The 15,672-nt window shown below is 39.9% G+C and overlaps 1 protein-coding gene across 1 annotated transcript; it reads right to left on the bottom strand.

The window, feature by feature from the left end:
• Positions 1-2,322: 2,322 nt before the first annotated feature.
• On the bottom strand, positions 2,323-15,003 carry LOC107670790 (Fc receptor-like protein 5). The gene is made up of 13 exons (XM_016463558.1): positions 14,994-15,003; positions 14,391-14,669; positions 13,744-14,031; positions 11,967-12,233; positions 6,895-7,182; positions 6,364-6,651; positions 5,116-5,388; positions 4,724-5,008; positions 4,355-4,633; positions 3,845-4,108; positions 3,448-3,693; positions 2,786-2,896; positions 2,323-2,543 (listed from the first exon to the last, which is right to left on the bottom strand). Exons 1-13 carry the CDS (start codon positions 15,001-15,003, stop codon positions 2,515-2,517), a joined length of 2,907 nt encoding a protein of 968 aa, XP_016319044.1. The 3' UTR covers positions 2,323-2,514.
• Positions 15,004-15,672: the final 669 nt, after the last annotated feature.

The raw sequence follows: 15,672 nt of genomic DNA, 5'->3' as shown, positions 1-15,672 counted from the left end.
TATTGCACTGCTTATCAAAATGAAAGGATAATTCTGGTGGAAGAGTTAAAAGAAATGGGGATAGGAAATATTACACTTAAAAAAACTGCTGAATAATGGCTTGGAAAGTTATAGAGTATATAAAGCATTAATACAAATATTTAAGAAATATTTAAGGTGCATCTGTTTAAGAGGATTTAGAAGCCAATTTATTATTAGTGGTCCTTTCCTTCATTTTTTTTTTCCTCAGTCTTTCTTCCTGTTCCATCAATGAATCACACCCCAGCTCAGTAGGTGGCAGGAATGCACCTTTTTGTTTGTTTGCCAACCGCCATAAAAAGCCAGAAGAAGAAGAAAAGTTAATTGTTACGCTACGTAGTCAAAGAACAGTTTTCAAGTACAATGAGTGGAAGAGGTAAGACCGGTGGAAAGGCCTGCGCTAACTTCTCAGGCTTCTCCGCCAAGGCAACTATGCCGAGCGTGTCGATGCCGGTGATCCGGTTTATTTGGCTGCTGTGCTCAAGTATCTCACTGCTGAGATTTTGGAGTTGGCTGGAAACGCCACTCGGGACAACAAGAAGACCCATATCATCCTCCATCACCAGGGTTGGGAAGTAAAGGAATACATGTAACGGCGTTACATAATCAGGATACAAAAATCTAGTAACTGTAATCCGTTACAGTTACATCAAAAAACAAAGTATTCAGATTACAGTTACATTTTGTAAAAAGTGGGAATACTATCAGGATTACATTTGTTTCATTCAAAATTAAATAAATAAGCATTTTGACATAACACTGTATATTTAGCGCTGCATAGTTCCTGGTTTTGTTGACACATGTTGACTCACGTGAGGCGCCTGCTGGTGCGTGCGCAAATAACACCCGTCTACAATTATTCTCCTACATTAAATTAATTACATGTTTCCTGCTCTGAAAAAAGTTTTCATTTCTGGATAAGACAATAAAGGACATAACATAATTGTACAGCATAAGCTATTCATGAAGACTCTTGCTTTAACAAAGGCTACTCAACCAACTTGAACATTTGCAGGTACGAGTCCGACATGAAATTAAGCAGACAATTTATCTTGTTTCAAATGTTTATTTTGTCATCATTTGCTATATCCAGCAAAGTAAACCAAAAGATTGAAGGGTGATTCTCAAAAATCTATATTTTCTGCAAGCTTTTTTCAAGATAAATTTAGAAGTCTTTCCAAAAAAGGACACTTAGAAACTCCAATAGTTTTAGTCACTTCCGTATTGGCTTCAAGCGAGAGACCGGGAGGTTGCCGCTTGGGAGAGACACGTTTTAAGTGCACGCACTCTCTGAGCAAGAGTAGCTTGTATCTGAGAGCGGGAGTCTGGTTTTGTGCCAGAGCAAAGAAAATCCGCGTGCGAGGGAAGAGATTCGCGCTCGCGCATTATATTAATGTGCTTTCGTGCTACAATAATGCGCTCTAGACATTTGTCATTAAAATAACGCCATGGTCTCCCTGCTGCACTAATAGTAGTAAGGTTTCCTCTATTTATACATATCCTTACAAGTACAATTCTAGCTGTATTATTTGTGTCCCCTTCAAAAACTGCTCTTGAATTTTATGAAATTTTTTTAATACATTTTGTGTAGAACATGTAATATGTGAACGGGAAAGGTATGATGAGAAGAGAAAGTATATTTAACCCTGTAAAGCCTAAAATTATGAAATTATAGTTAGACAATCAATTTTTTTTTTTTAGAAATATCATAGTTTATTGAACATTTTGACAAAATCAAAAAGCAAAGAAAACAACGAAACACTTTCATAATTAATACATCAGCTTTTTATGGCTCATAGTATGCTATAGTGAGAAAATGAAGCTCACGCTGAAAAAGAGGGGACAAAATGCTGAGGCCCAAACTAAGCAACAATAATGCAATTATTTGATTCAGGTGCAGATGCTAATATGTATGGCCAAAATTCTGACGCTTGTAAATCAATGAGATCTTTATAACAGTATAGCAGACTACATACAATGATATTAATATCACTTGTCACTCTATATCTGCAATAATAAGTCTTAGATATTTAAATGCTCAGTTTAAATATAAAAGTTGTTCAGTCTTATTGATGGAGGTCTCTTCTGTTCAAAAGTCATAATGAACCCATTCCTCACATCCAATACAGTTTTAATAACAGATATTATTAGCGATGTCTCTGTCTCAGCTTTTATTGATAATAATGAGTTATAAACTGCTGCGAACTGTATTTATTTTTATTTAACAGTTTTGTTTGTTCTCTGAGTGTCTTAAAAAGGGCAACTTTCAATAGCTTACAGTGAATTTGACTGATACATTACGAAACTTGTTTTGGAGTAGATGATGAACAGGAGGCCTTTCTGTGTGGAGTTTGCTTGTTCTCCATGTGTTGGTTTGGTTTCTCCCACAATCTAATCTGCAGCACAGGTGAAGTAGACACTAAATTGAGTGAGAGTGTGAATGTGTGTGTGTTAGTCTTGTGATGGACTGGCCGTGTCCAGTGTGTTTCCCAGCCTTCAGCCTGAGACTCCAGCATCCTGTGACTCTGCCGTTTGGAGAATAATAGATGATTATTCCACTGTTACGGTGTACTGGCTTTGGTCTTCAGTAGATATAACTGTGAAATACACACACACACAGACAAAACATTTATTTTTATAATTAAATTTCACACTTTCTGTTTTGCTTCCACTGCAGTTATTGATTATGAACGACCATCATCAGTGAATGTGAATCGTTTGGGTAAAAGTCACTGAGATGGAGAGACGGATCAGACAGAAGTTTTACCTCTCGCTCTGCAGCATTTGAAAAGCAGCACGACTGTCGCCAGCAGATACGGACAAGCTGCCAGAAGAGAACTGAGGATGTTGAAGACAGAAATCTGACCTGAACCTGACACTGAAAAACAGAGACACAAGCACATTATTGAGCAACATTACAGAGCTCCTAAAGGCTTTCAGGAAGTTTCTTGAGGAACCCAACATTTTGTGAGTAAACAAAAAAGCATTATTTTTATAATGTTTCCTCCCATGTCATATTTATTCCACCACAATGCCACCTTAGCTCTGTATTAAATAGCTAATTTACCCTTTAAATTATTATTCTGTCATCATTTACTCAAACTCATGTCGTTCGGGTGCACCGACTTTCTTTTGTGGAAGAATTGATGTTTCACTTTTCATTGAAAAGAAAAGAAAAGAACGTGAGTGAGCGAGTAAATGATGACAATTTTATTTTGGGCAAGATTTTATTCTAATGCTGTCGTTAATGCACTCTTCATTTCATTGAATAGGACGTTGACGAGGTGTGTACATGTCAGTATATGTGATTTGTTAGTTATATTTTAGTTCCTGTGAGTTATGTGAAAGAATAAACACATCTGTCAATAACTAATTGCTCATGAATAAAATCGAATCAGCTGACAGTGAATGAACTCCACTGACTCTCACCTCTGACTGAGATCCAGCTGTGCAGTGACTGTCCTCTCTCTGTTTTACAGTAGTACAGACCCTCATGTGACTTTGAGACAGTCGTGATGTTCATCTCTCCTGTTGTCTGATTCTGGACGAGTGATCTGTCTTTATAGAAATCAGCTCTGAGGATCGAGGAGTTTGTGGATCGATGTAAACAGTGTAGAGTCAGAGTATCTCCCTCAATCACAGGATCAACAGAACTCAGCAGAATCACATCACCATCTACACAACACAAGAGATACATGCATGTAGGAAGATGATGGTGACACATATTGTACAGATAAACAAACATCTATTAAGATGAGGAAGGCAACATGTGTATTAAAACAGATCATCTATTATATTTGATCTAGTTTTATATCAGTCAACTCACCATGAACAGTGATGTTGAGAGGGTGACGTTTCTCTCCAGATTCAGACTGACACCAGTAAACTCCAGCGTCAGATGTGTTGAGGGAGTCGATTCGACATGTAGATCCTGTTAGTTTTGAACAATCTTCTGTGTTTCTGTCTGTGTATCTTCTCACTGACCATCCAGTAGAGTTACTCTGATCCTCACAGCTCAGAGAGAGAGAGTCAGATGAGAAGTGTTGACTTCTGCTGGGACTGACCACCAGAGACACTGAAGCAGAGACACCTGAAACAGAGATGAAACCCAGTTATGCAGCTTGTGTCATTTGAGATCCACTTACAAAGACATTTCAGATTTTCAATATCACTACAATTGTAATTTTAATGTAAATATGATGTTTCAGTAGGGAAAATTGAAAGGTAACATTTTTTTTTTCAGACATTGTCAAAACATGTTCTAATAATTGTTGACTGGTGTAACGTTACAGATCAAATTAGTTTAAAATAGAGATGTTGACATGATTTGACTCACCAGTGATCCACAGTGGCTGTGTGTTACTGTACTTTGTGTAATAGGCTGCTCGTCCTCTCTCTGCTCTGCACGTATAAACTCCTGTGTGCTGTAGAGCAGCAGGACTGAGAGTGTAAGAGCCTCCAGCTCCTCTGCTGCTGTCGGACAGATGATCATCATCTCTGAACCAGCTGAACGTCCAGCCTGTAGAGGAGCCTGTAACCTCACAGATCAGAGTCACTGAGTCTCCTTCAGTCAGCCACGGCTGTGGAGACACTCGCACTGCTGCCTGAGCTTCAGCTGAACAAAACATGAGGAGTTATAGAGCCACAGAGAGACTGAGAGAGAAGCTGTTCACACTGATAATAATGAACAAACACACAAACTCACCTGATACAGTCAGTGTAACAGCATCACTGCGCTGAGAGCTTTGTGTTCCCATCTGTCCTGTACAGGTGTATTTACCGCTGTGAAAGTGATCAACACTCCTGATGTTCAACTCTTGTGTTGAGATTCGGCTGACAGAGTTTGTATATTGGTAGTTTGTTCCCTCTGTTTCCCATCTGTACGTCCACTCAGTGTCTCCTCCCCACTTTATATCACATCTGAGAGTGACTGTTTCTCCTCTGAACACTCGTTCATCAGGCCGTACCGTCACCACAGCTTTAGGACTCACTGTACAAACACAGATTATTGCATTAATTTTAGATTCAAAGTTTTAGATGTTCTGTAGATATTGTATCTGATCTGTATTTTGTGTCAGATACTATGTTTTCTCTCACCTGTAACATTTACCCACAGTGCATCACTGTATTGTGTGTAGTAGACTGTTTCCCCTCTTCCAGCTCTACACCAGTACTTGCCTCCATCAGACACTGAATCAATCTTCACTCTGTAGTAGTTTGTTTCTGTCTTTGTCTCAGAGTTCAGTGTGTGTGTGTACCAGTAAAAGTCCCATCCAGGGGACAGATCCATGTGACAGGACAAAGTCACTGTGTTTCCTGTCAGTGCAGCTCCTGCAGGATCTGACGTGAGTTCAGGCTTTGGCTTTAGATCTGCAGGAGAACAAGAACAAATTCAGATCCTGAAGCGTCTGATTTAGAAAAATCATTAAATATTTGTCTGCAACTGAAAAATTATTCTGACATTTATACACCCAGCACATTACAATAAGCATCATTTGTGTAAAAGAAAAATAAAACAACTTAATTTTAATGCACATGGCACAGCACTATACCACAACATATATTGTTTGGCTGGTTATATTTGACTGCAGGTTGTTTCTGCAAAATATACATGAACTACTGAAATAGTGATGCTTCTGCTCAGTTTCTTACACAGTTCTGCATCTAAACAGACTAATGACTAAAGTGAATTGATTCAGTTCATTGTAAGAACAGATGTGGCTGATAAAGACGAGTACAAGGGAATTGTTGAGCCACAAATATTGATTAAATGAACATTAAACAGATGTGAATCTGAAGACTCACCTGATACAGTCAGTGTAACAGCAGCACTGGTGTCTGATCTCTGTGAGTCTGATCTCTCTCCTCTACAGCTGTATTCACCACTATTATCAGACACAGATGTGATGGTGTAGACTCTCTCAGTGACATGTGGGATGACAGAAGCATCTTTAAACCAGCTGTATGTCCGCTGAATGTTTCCTCCTCTCTGTATGTCACATGTGAGAGTGACTGTCTCTCCTCTGAACACACGCTGATCTGGAGTCACCTTCACTACTGGTTTTGGTCTCGCTGTATTAATACACATATGAGTACATTTTGATTGAATTGGCATCACTCTATCATGAAATGTTTTCCTCATTAGAAAAAAAAATAGTGCTGAATTTACAATGTAGCATAGTATGAATTGTTTATTGTTGCATGATGTGATCTGTTTGCATATTATTAACAGGTAGAAGGCAAAAACAGTTTATATTGAGTTATATTCAGTAAGCAAGATAATCTCTCCACTAGATATGTGGACATATTAGAGTGAGTTTAGGAGAATAATGATATTCATCTCACCCGTCACAGAGAAAGAAACAGAGCTTGAGTGTGATGAGCTTGGTCTTTCATCTCTCTGTCCTCTACACCAGTACTGACCCGCATCAGACTCAGTAGCTCCTCTGATAGTGAGAGTGTCTCTGTTTACAGTGTAACGCTCAGACGTCTGTAACATTACACTGTCTGTGCCTTTATACCACTCATATCTCCAGTCACTGTGATCAGAGTCAATCTCACACTTCAGATTGACTGTCTCTCCAGTGAATACAGGACTGTCTGGTGTCACAGTCAGTGTAGATGTGGGTAAATCTGTGAAGAAAGAAGACAGCACTTTAATGTGACTCAACATTAGATAATCTAAAACAATCACAAGACTTACTGTGAACGTGTGCAATTTGTTTACATATTTATTTATTTATTTTACTATATTATTCTACTATTTTACTACATTAGAAATTTCGGAGCTTGTAGGTTCAGTGTAAGTGTCCCAATCTGAATAAATGATCATACATCTAATAGAGTGATTTCAAGAGGACAATGATATGGACTCACCCTTCACAGAGAGATACAAAGAGTTTGATTGTAATGATTTTGGTCTTCCATCTATGTGTCCTTTACACCAGTACTGAGCCTGATCAGATGTAATAGCTTTTACAATACTAAAAGTGTCTCCATTTACAGTGTAATACTCAGATGTATGTAACATTACACTGTCTGTGCTTTTATACCACTCATATTTCCAGTTACTGTGATCAGAGTTTATCACACACTTCAGATTGACTCTCTCTCCAGTGAATACAGGACTGTTTGGTGTCACAGTCAGTGAAGATGTGGGTAAATCTGTGAAGAAAGAACAAAAACAAAGTGACTCAAACAGCACTTACAGTGAAAGCAATTATGTTTTGTAAATGTGTTACAAAACTATTTATACAATATTGTGTCATATTTCATAGCATTTCTTCTGTTTTGCTTTTGTCCTGTCATTAGTTTTCTGATCTCAGTGTTTTCTGGAGGCTCTGGCTCTGTCACGTCCTTAGACAAATGCCCCTGACACGCCATAGAAATGACTTCGATACAAAACTGATGTGTATTGACCTCTGTTGTCCATTTCTATTCTTGTGATAGTTGTGAATATCACTTGTAACCATAGCGGCAGTGACTAAAGTAAATATCAAAGACGGAGGCATCCATAACACTGGGAAGTCTTGTCACAATTCACAATGGTATAATAAACCAGAACCTCCACATTAAACAAACAAAGTTATGAGTCTGCAGTGTAGAGTGACTCGCATGATGTCACATTTAGTTGTCCAGAGTGTTTCTATTCACTCACAGGTTTGCTGTCAAAGTGAAATTTTTAGCCAATTCATAAAATGGAGCTCCCCATAGAACGGTATCTCCCGTTGCGTGTATGGGGTAACTCCTGTTTACTCCGCTACTGAAGCCTGATTCCAATGGCACTGTAGCCCGCCAGAAGGGGAGGATCCGGCTGCTATATAAGTCGACTCAGAGCACCATTTCATCAGAATTTGTTCCTTCAGCGACAAGACCATCTCTTCTCTGACTATACTGTCAAGAAGCCTACAAACAAGCAGCTGCTAGCCGCCATAGAAGAGCCCCGGCAGTGGAATAAGCGATCGCCTTCCCCTGTGGCCATCCAGCTATTAAAAGAGCAAATTCTGAGCAAATTTCCTCCGCGGCTTTGTTTCAAATGTTGCGCCGCAAATGCAGCTCGTGCAGGGAATCCCTACTTGATGCAGATGCGCACAGTGAGTGTGTCGCCTGTCTGGGCAATGCCCACGCAGAGGCTGTGCTCACTGAGACCTCATGCTCTCAGTGCGAGAGTACTGTATGAGTCCCGCCCTTCTCTGCTCGCGGATCGCCTTATTGCCTGCTCTCCCGTTTTATTTCTCGCCAAAGAGAAGGAAAGAGCGGAGCAGTGGGGTTTGATGCCAGGCTCGAGTAATGTCATGTCGGCTCAGTGCCCGCATGCTTCACTCTCCCCGTGCTCCCTTGTCTGTGCTTCACACAGGGAGAATAACGCCACTCGTCGGCTGCGAGTGACTTAGTTTCTTTTGGCACTTCCAAGAAGGAGATGGCCGTCTACGACTCCATGTCCTTGACAGCATCTGATGCAGAAGAGTGGGTCTGTTCCGGCGAGGAGTCCGACACCCCTCCTTTCACGCAGTCTTCACAGCCCAGCGTGGACAGTGAGGTCATCCGCGTGCTGTCTAATGCTGTGGAGGATCTCATCCTTGCATGGTCGGCTCTGGAAGAGTCCACCCACGGCTTCCTTGACGAGTGGTACCTGAAGGCACGCCGTCACCAATCCTCCCGCCAACGGCCCGCCTATTCATGATGAACTCACCAAGACGTAGTGACGCTGGACCCTGAGCCTCAGAAGCCATCTTGATCTGCGTCCTAACAATAACTGGAAGCCAGTGTAAGGACCTGAGGACTGGTGTGATATGCTCAGATTTTGTGCTCTGGCAGCAGCGTTCTGGATGAGCTGCAGCTGTCTAATGGTCTTCTTGTGAAGGCCGGTGAGAAGACCATTACAATAGTCCACCCTGCTGGTAATAAAGGCATGGACAAGTTTCTCCAAGTCTTGACTGGAAACAAAACATCTAATTCTTGCAATGTTTTTTAGATGATAGTATGCTGATTTAGTTTGGTTGTTAGATGATAGTATGCTGATGTCTTTATAGATGCTATAGTGAATTTCAAGTTTTGTCTTCCACCACATCCGCTCAGCTTTTCTGCATTGTCTTTTCATACTCTGTACTGCTGTTGATTTTCTCCAAGCTAATTTTTGTCTGCCAGTCTTCTTGCTGACTTTCACAGGAGCAATATCATCAAAAATAATGATAAACAGAATGCGTGGAGCACCTTTCAGCACAATCCCTAGATATTCAAAAGACAAGTACTGACCAAATAACACTTGCTTGCATTGATAGACATATTCAAATAGAGCAGCTACACCTCCACCTCTCCTAACCATTCTGCAGACACTCATGAAAGTAGCAATATCATCAATAACATTCTTAACGTTTGAGTTAAAGGAATCAAAGAGAAGATCAACAGAGTCTGCAGAAATGCTTGGCGTTAGAGATATAGCCTCCATAAATAGCAAACTAGTATTTTCGTTAATGCATCTCTTTCTGACAGAGACTGATCTAGATTCATGATGGCATTGCATTTTGTCTCAACAGCAATATTATTTTGATGCATAACAGGCCGCAGATTAGATGAGTCAGCCGTACGGCTTGAGAAGGCCTTAGACTTTCTATCATCTGATAAAACAGAAATAGAGAAAACTACAGGCACACTGGGTTCCTGCTTGTTCTGTAAACATTTGTGAACCTTAGCAACCACCCCAGGTACCCTAACAATCTTTCTATCTAATATTTTTAAACTATCTATCTATCTATCTATCTATCTATCTATCTATGTCTGTCTGTCTGTCTAATAGACTGAATTGCCTTCAAAATATTAAGACTTTAATATTTTAATCTAAACTATTTCAAATTGAAAACCGTCAAACTTTTAAAACTTTTGTAAACTTTTAAAACTTTCTGGCCTGGCTTTCTCAAGCCAACTTCAAAGTTTGTCTCGACAAACTTTTTTATCTAGGTAAAATATTGAATTAAAAAATATATAATTTAAAGATAAAAACAATAAAAATAAAACGTAATAAAAAGATAAAATATTTTATTTGTTTATCTGTATTTCATGCGACCATTGACCAATATCTGACAACCGTCAATGTGCTGTTGTTATTTAAATACTAGTATATTTAAAATTTGAGGAGCACTTCAAGTAAATATTTTGTCAAAGGGGTTTGGATGACAAAAAGAAAAAAAAAAGTTTGTGAAACATGCAGCACTGCATCTTGAAAGAGTAATGACTAAAAGCCCATTCACACCAAAATGATTATAATGACAACTATAAGTATGATAATGACACAGAGCAATACTATCATTTCCTTTTTTTCAGCTAAAAAACAATAAAAACTTGACATCCAATCTGTCACGTGTATGTTCCCGTTTAGTTCCTGTTGTCCTTATTTGGTCCTTCCAGTTCCTTTTCCCATTATTAGTATCACCTGTTCCTTGTTGTTAGTTATCCCCATCACCTGTCTGCCCCTCGTTATCTGCCCTATTTAGTTCTAGCCCGTTCTGTTCTCCCTTGTCTAGAATTGTTTGTCAACTCCTTGTGCTACGTTTGATTCCCTGAAAAAAAAAAAAAAACTCCTTTGTTTTGTATTCCTGGTCTCCTCGCTCCGTGCTCCTCACAGTAGCGACCTGTGACAGAATTCCAGACCAAACAAAAAGTGAGCGGCGACTTTTCCTCGTGTTTGTTTTTTCCCGCCTTTTGAGAAGTTTTTTGTTTTCCCTGCAGCTATGGAAATTGCCGCTCGGTTCTGCGCCTTAGCTTGCCTAGATCTCCCCTTTGTCGAGTATTCCTGGGAGTTCTGCAGGCTCGCTGCGGCTACGGCCCTCGATTAATTTTCTTATTTCTTAAAATTAATTTTCGCCACCATTAATTATCTGTTCTGGCTCGGGGCCAACTACCATCGCCCCGTGGACCTCCCAGACACCACGGGACTGAGCTGGATTGAAGGAATCCTCCGGTGTCTGGAGAGCATTCTGCCCCGAGCCAGAACCAGCCCGCCGTCCGCTGCCTACTCTAGTTCACCGGCCGTTAATGTGGCAAGCCCACCAGACTATAATATGGCAAGCCCAGTGAACATTAATATTGCAAGCCTTCCAAGCGTTCATGTGACCCCAGAATCCGCTCTAGAAAGCTTTCCTTCGTCTCCGCTGGTTCCGTCCAGCTCTCCATCGTCTCCTTCGTCTCCGCTGGTTCCGTCCAGCTCTCCATCATCTCCTTCGCCTCCGCTGGTCCCGTCCAGCCCTCCTTCGTCTCTAGAGCGCCCCCCAGTGTCGACTCCATCCCCAGAGCTCGCTTCCTGAGCGATCCCCAGGATACCTAGTTTTCCCCAAGAAAATTTTAGGGGGGGGGATATGATCCATAGGATCCGCCATTACCTCCTGAGTCCCCTGTTCCGTCATGGCTCCCTGATCCGCGCTGGAGGCTCTCCTTGTCTCCGCCCTGTTCCAGTCCTGCACCAGTCTCCAGGGTGCCCGCCCCCCCTCCCTGATGGTCCTGTTACGACACATCATCCGGGAGGGGGGCGATCTGTCATGTGTATGTTCCCGTTTAGTTCCTGTTGTCCTTATTTGTTCCTTTTCCCATTATTAGTATCACCCGTTCCTTGTTAGTTATCCCTATCACCTGTCTGCCTCTCGTTATCTGCCCTATATAGTTCTAGCCCGTTCTGTTCTCCCTTGTCTGGAATTGTTTGTCAACTCTTTGTGCTACGTGTGATTCCCTGAAAAAAAGAATCAAACTCCTTTTTGTTTTGTACTCCTGGTCTCCTTGTTCCTCGCTCTGTGCTCCTCACAGTAGCGACCCGTGACACAATCAGAGTCCATTGACTTTAATGAGCTCAAAGTGTTTCAAGTGGCACATAACAAAACTACTATTGAGGTGTAAGAAAAGTGTTGAGTGACAAATATTGTTTTAATGAGCATTAAACAGATGTGAATCTGAACACTCACCTGATACAGTCAGTGTAACAGCAGCACTGATGTCTGATCTCTGTGAGTCTGATCTCTCTCCTCTACAGCTGTATTTACCACTATTATCAGACACAGATGTGATGGTGTAGACTCTCTCAGTGACGCGTCTGATGACTGAACCATCTTTAAACCAGCTGTATGTCCACTGAATGTTTCCTCCTCCCTGTATGTCACATGTGAGAGTGACTGTCTCTCCTCTGAACACACGCTGATCTGGAGTCACCTTCACTACAGGTTTTGGTCTCGCTGTATTAATACACATATGAGTAGATGTTGACTGAAATAGCATCGCAGTATCATGATCACTGTTATGAACTCAATCTCCTTATGAGAAAATTGTTTTTTATTTTGCTTGTTTGAATCATTTATTGTTGCATATTTAATCTGTTTACATTCTATTAAGAAACAGGCAAACAAAAAAAGAAAGAAAAAAAACACACAGTATAAAGAGGAGATCGGGGTGATTTGAGCCAGTTTTTACTTACGGTGTGTTTAAAGCAAGCACATGACAGTAATGGGTCAAACTTATATATGTACATTTCATGATGTGGTGAATAATCACTTTGATTCTAAAATAAACTGCTGTCATAATATGGCTTTCCAACAAAAAAAAAAGTGGGGTAAATTGAGCCTATAGTGAGAAGTTGAGCATCAGGGAGATAAACTGTGTCATTGATTATGCTGACGTAAAACTGAACATTTTCACCTCATGATATATCAAAGGAAGAGAAATTCAATAAAAATTATTCTTAAAATCTATGTGTGAGCCTTGTGATGGACTGACCATCCATCCAGGGAGTTTCCCCACCTGTGGCTCAAGATGCTGGGTTAGGCTCCAGCGCCCCATGACCCTATAAGCTAAAGAGGTTTGGATAATAGAATAGGTTGATGGATGACTTCTTAAAAGCCATTTTTAAGATTATTTAAATTTCATATCAAAATAAAGTTCAAACTGCAGAAAAAAGAAGGGAAAAAAAAAATAAAGACTGCAATTGACCTCACAGAACTGGGCTAATAGTACTCAACATCCCAGTTATAAATGTTGCAGGGAAAAACAATTTAATATAAACTTCAATGGCCAATTTTTATAAACAAGGCCTACATAAAATTTCCATAACAAAGTCAAGTTCAAAACAAAGAACAAAATGCCTGGTCTAAAATGAATGACATATAATGTAGAATTACAGTAAAATAATACATTATAACCATAAGAAGGGGTGAGCCATTGGCTCATCTTACCCCACGACTTTCGGCTCAAATTACCCCACACCTACCATTTTAACAAACTTGTATCATCCAGCAGTTTAGAGCTAAGATCATGCAAACAGTATAACCTATATTATAACTTCCTAATGCATAGACACGTTTGATTATTATTATTATTTTTCAGATTTGTTTGTAATTGTTCAGACACAAGAAGCATGAGTTAAACATACAAAAATCACTTTAAACAGCAAAAAATCCCTGTTTTTTTTAACCTAAATGTAGTTACCAATTATCCCATGGACTTCTCTCCACCACATGGTTAGTAAAATGGTCAACTCTTCATATATTTGAGGTCATATCACCAATTTTGTTTAAGGTTGTCTAGAAACAAGGGGTGGCTCAACTTCCCCACAGGCTCAAATCACCCCGCTCTCCCCTACTGTGCTGAATTTGGTAAGGAGTAAACGAGTTTTCCATTCCAAACTAATTTTCAGACAAATGGATGTGTGACAGTAGAGTGAGTTTAAGAGGACAATGATATTCAACTCACCTGTCACAGTGAGAGAAACAGCAGAGCTTGATTGTGATGATTTTGGTCTTTCATCTCTCTGTCCTCTACACCAGTACTGACCCGCATCAGATGCAGTTACTCCATTGATAGTGAGAGTGCCTCTGTTTACAGTGTAACGCTTAGACGCCTGTAACATTACACTGTCTGTGCCTTTATACCACTCATATCTCCAGTTTCTGTAAGACTCAATCACACACTTCAGATTGACTGTCTCTCCAGTGAATACAGGACTGTCTGGAGTTACAGTCAGTGTAGATGTGGGTAAATCTGTGAAGAAAGAAGACAGAGCTCTTTCAGTGAACTAGTCAGAAAACATGATCTGATCATCTGAGTTCCTGTGTTTGAGTAACACTGATGTTAAAGAGGAGAGATGTGGAGAGGAGAGTGATGGTCTCTCCTCCGTCTGATTCACTACAGGTTTAATGTGATTCAACATTAGATCATCTGACACAATCATGAGACTCACTGCAAATGTGTGTTATTTTTGTTTTCTTTAACTTAATGGTTTTATGGTTTTAAATGATATGCTGAGGAATTTCAGGAGCTTGTATATCCAGTGTACGTGTTTCATCTGAATAAATACATTTAATAGAGTAAGTTTAGGAGGACAATGATATTCAACTCACCCTTCATTAAGAGAGAAACAGCAGAGCTTGAGTGTGATGAGACTGATCTTCCATCTATGTGTCCTTTACACGTGTACTGACCCGCATCAGATGATTTAGATTGTTTAATAGTGAGAGTGTTTCTGTTTACAGTGTGACGTTTAGACACTTCATTGCTGTCTTTATACCACTCATATCTCCAGTTACTGTGATCAGGCTTTGTCTCACACTTCAGATTGACTGTCTCTCCAGTGAAAACAGGACTGTTTGGAGTCACAGTCAGTGTAGGTGTGGGGAAATCTGTTAAAAAAGCCAAAAACATAAAGTGACTCAAACAGCACTTTCAGTGAAAACTATATATTTTGTAAATGTGTTATATTTCATAATGTTTGTTCTGTTTTGCTTTTGTCCTGTCATTAGTTTTCTGATCTCAGTGTTTTCTGGAGGCTCTGGCTCCGTCTCGTCCTCAGACAAACACCTCTGACTCGTCACAGAAAGCAGAATGAAGCGCCTGCTGAAGGAGAGCTGAAGACCTCCAACTACAACCTCATATGAGGAGCAACTGAATCTCAATCAACTTCAACAGACCATCTGAAGACTTCATGAACTCATTTAACAGTTTACCATTTTCCATTTTTGAGGCTAAATTAAATCTTTTTAAACTTTCATTTTGGTTGAACTATAAATGATATTGTTACATTTCTGTACAGTGATATAAACTACCAGTCAAACGTTTTTGAACAGTATGATTTTTTAATGTTTTTTTTAAAGAATTATCTTCTGCTCACCAAACCTGCCTTTATTTGATCCAAAATACAGCAAAAGCAGTAATATTGTGAAATATTTGTACTATTTAAAATAACTGCTTTCTATTTGAATATATTATAAAATGTAATTCATTCCTGTGATTTCAAAGCTGATTTTTTAGCATCAATACTCCAATCTTCAGTGTCACATGAACATTCTAATATTCTGATTTGTTGCTCAAAAAGAACAGGTTACACCTAAATATGAAGATCCAAGTCTTGTCACAATGTACGTTATAATAAACCAGAACCGCCACAATAAATTGCTACACACACAAGTCTGCAGTGACTCTCACCATGACATCACATTTACGACCGCACAGGGCCTTGCAAAATTTGAGTAAGGTATTGTGAATTGGCTGAGGCCAAAGACTATAGAAATAATGAATTTAAAGGGGATTTTCGAGAACAAAGAAATGGCTCTAAATAGTTGGACCACGCATCCACTAACTCACGGTCCTCGCATCATAGCGACGGTGCTGTAGGGTATCAGACCG

This window comes from Sinocyclocheilus anshuiensis, unplaced genomic scaffold (genome assembly GCF_001515605.1).
Source record: "Sinocyclocheilus anshuiensis isolate Anshui unplaced genomic scaffold, SAMN03320099.WGS_v1.1 scaffold1402, whole genome shotgun sequence".
NCBI lineage: Eukaryota > Metazoa > Chordata > Actinopteri > Cypriniformes > Cyprinidae > Sinocyclocheilus > Sinocyclocheilus anshuiensis.
Note: the sequence above shows the minus strand (reverse complement) of the source record. Positions and strands in the feature narration are given on the sequence as shown.

What these genes read in the sequence shown, in the direction of transcription:
- LOC107670790 (XM_016463558.1), bottom strand. An exon ending in TGTTTCTCTCTTAATGAAGG is followed by an intron (nt 14,032 to 14,390) that starts GTGAGTTGAATA and finishes CTTTCTTCACAG; the next exon opens with ATTTACCCACATCTACACTG. An exon ending in TGTTTCTCTCACTGTGACAG is followed by an intron (nt 12,234 to 13,743) that starts GTGAGTTGAATA and finishes GTATTAATACAG; the next exon opens with CGAGACCAAAACCTGTAGTG.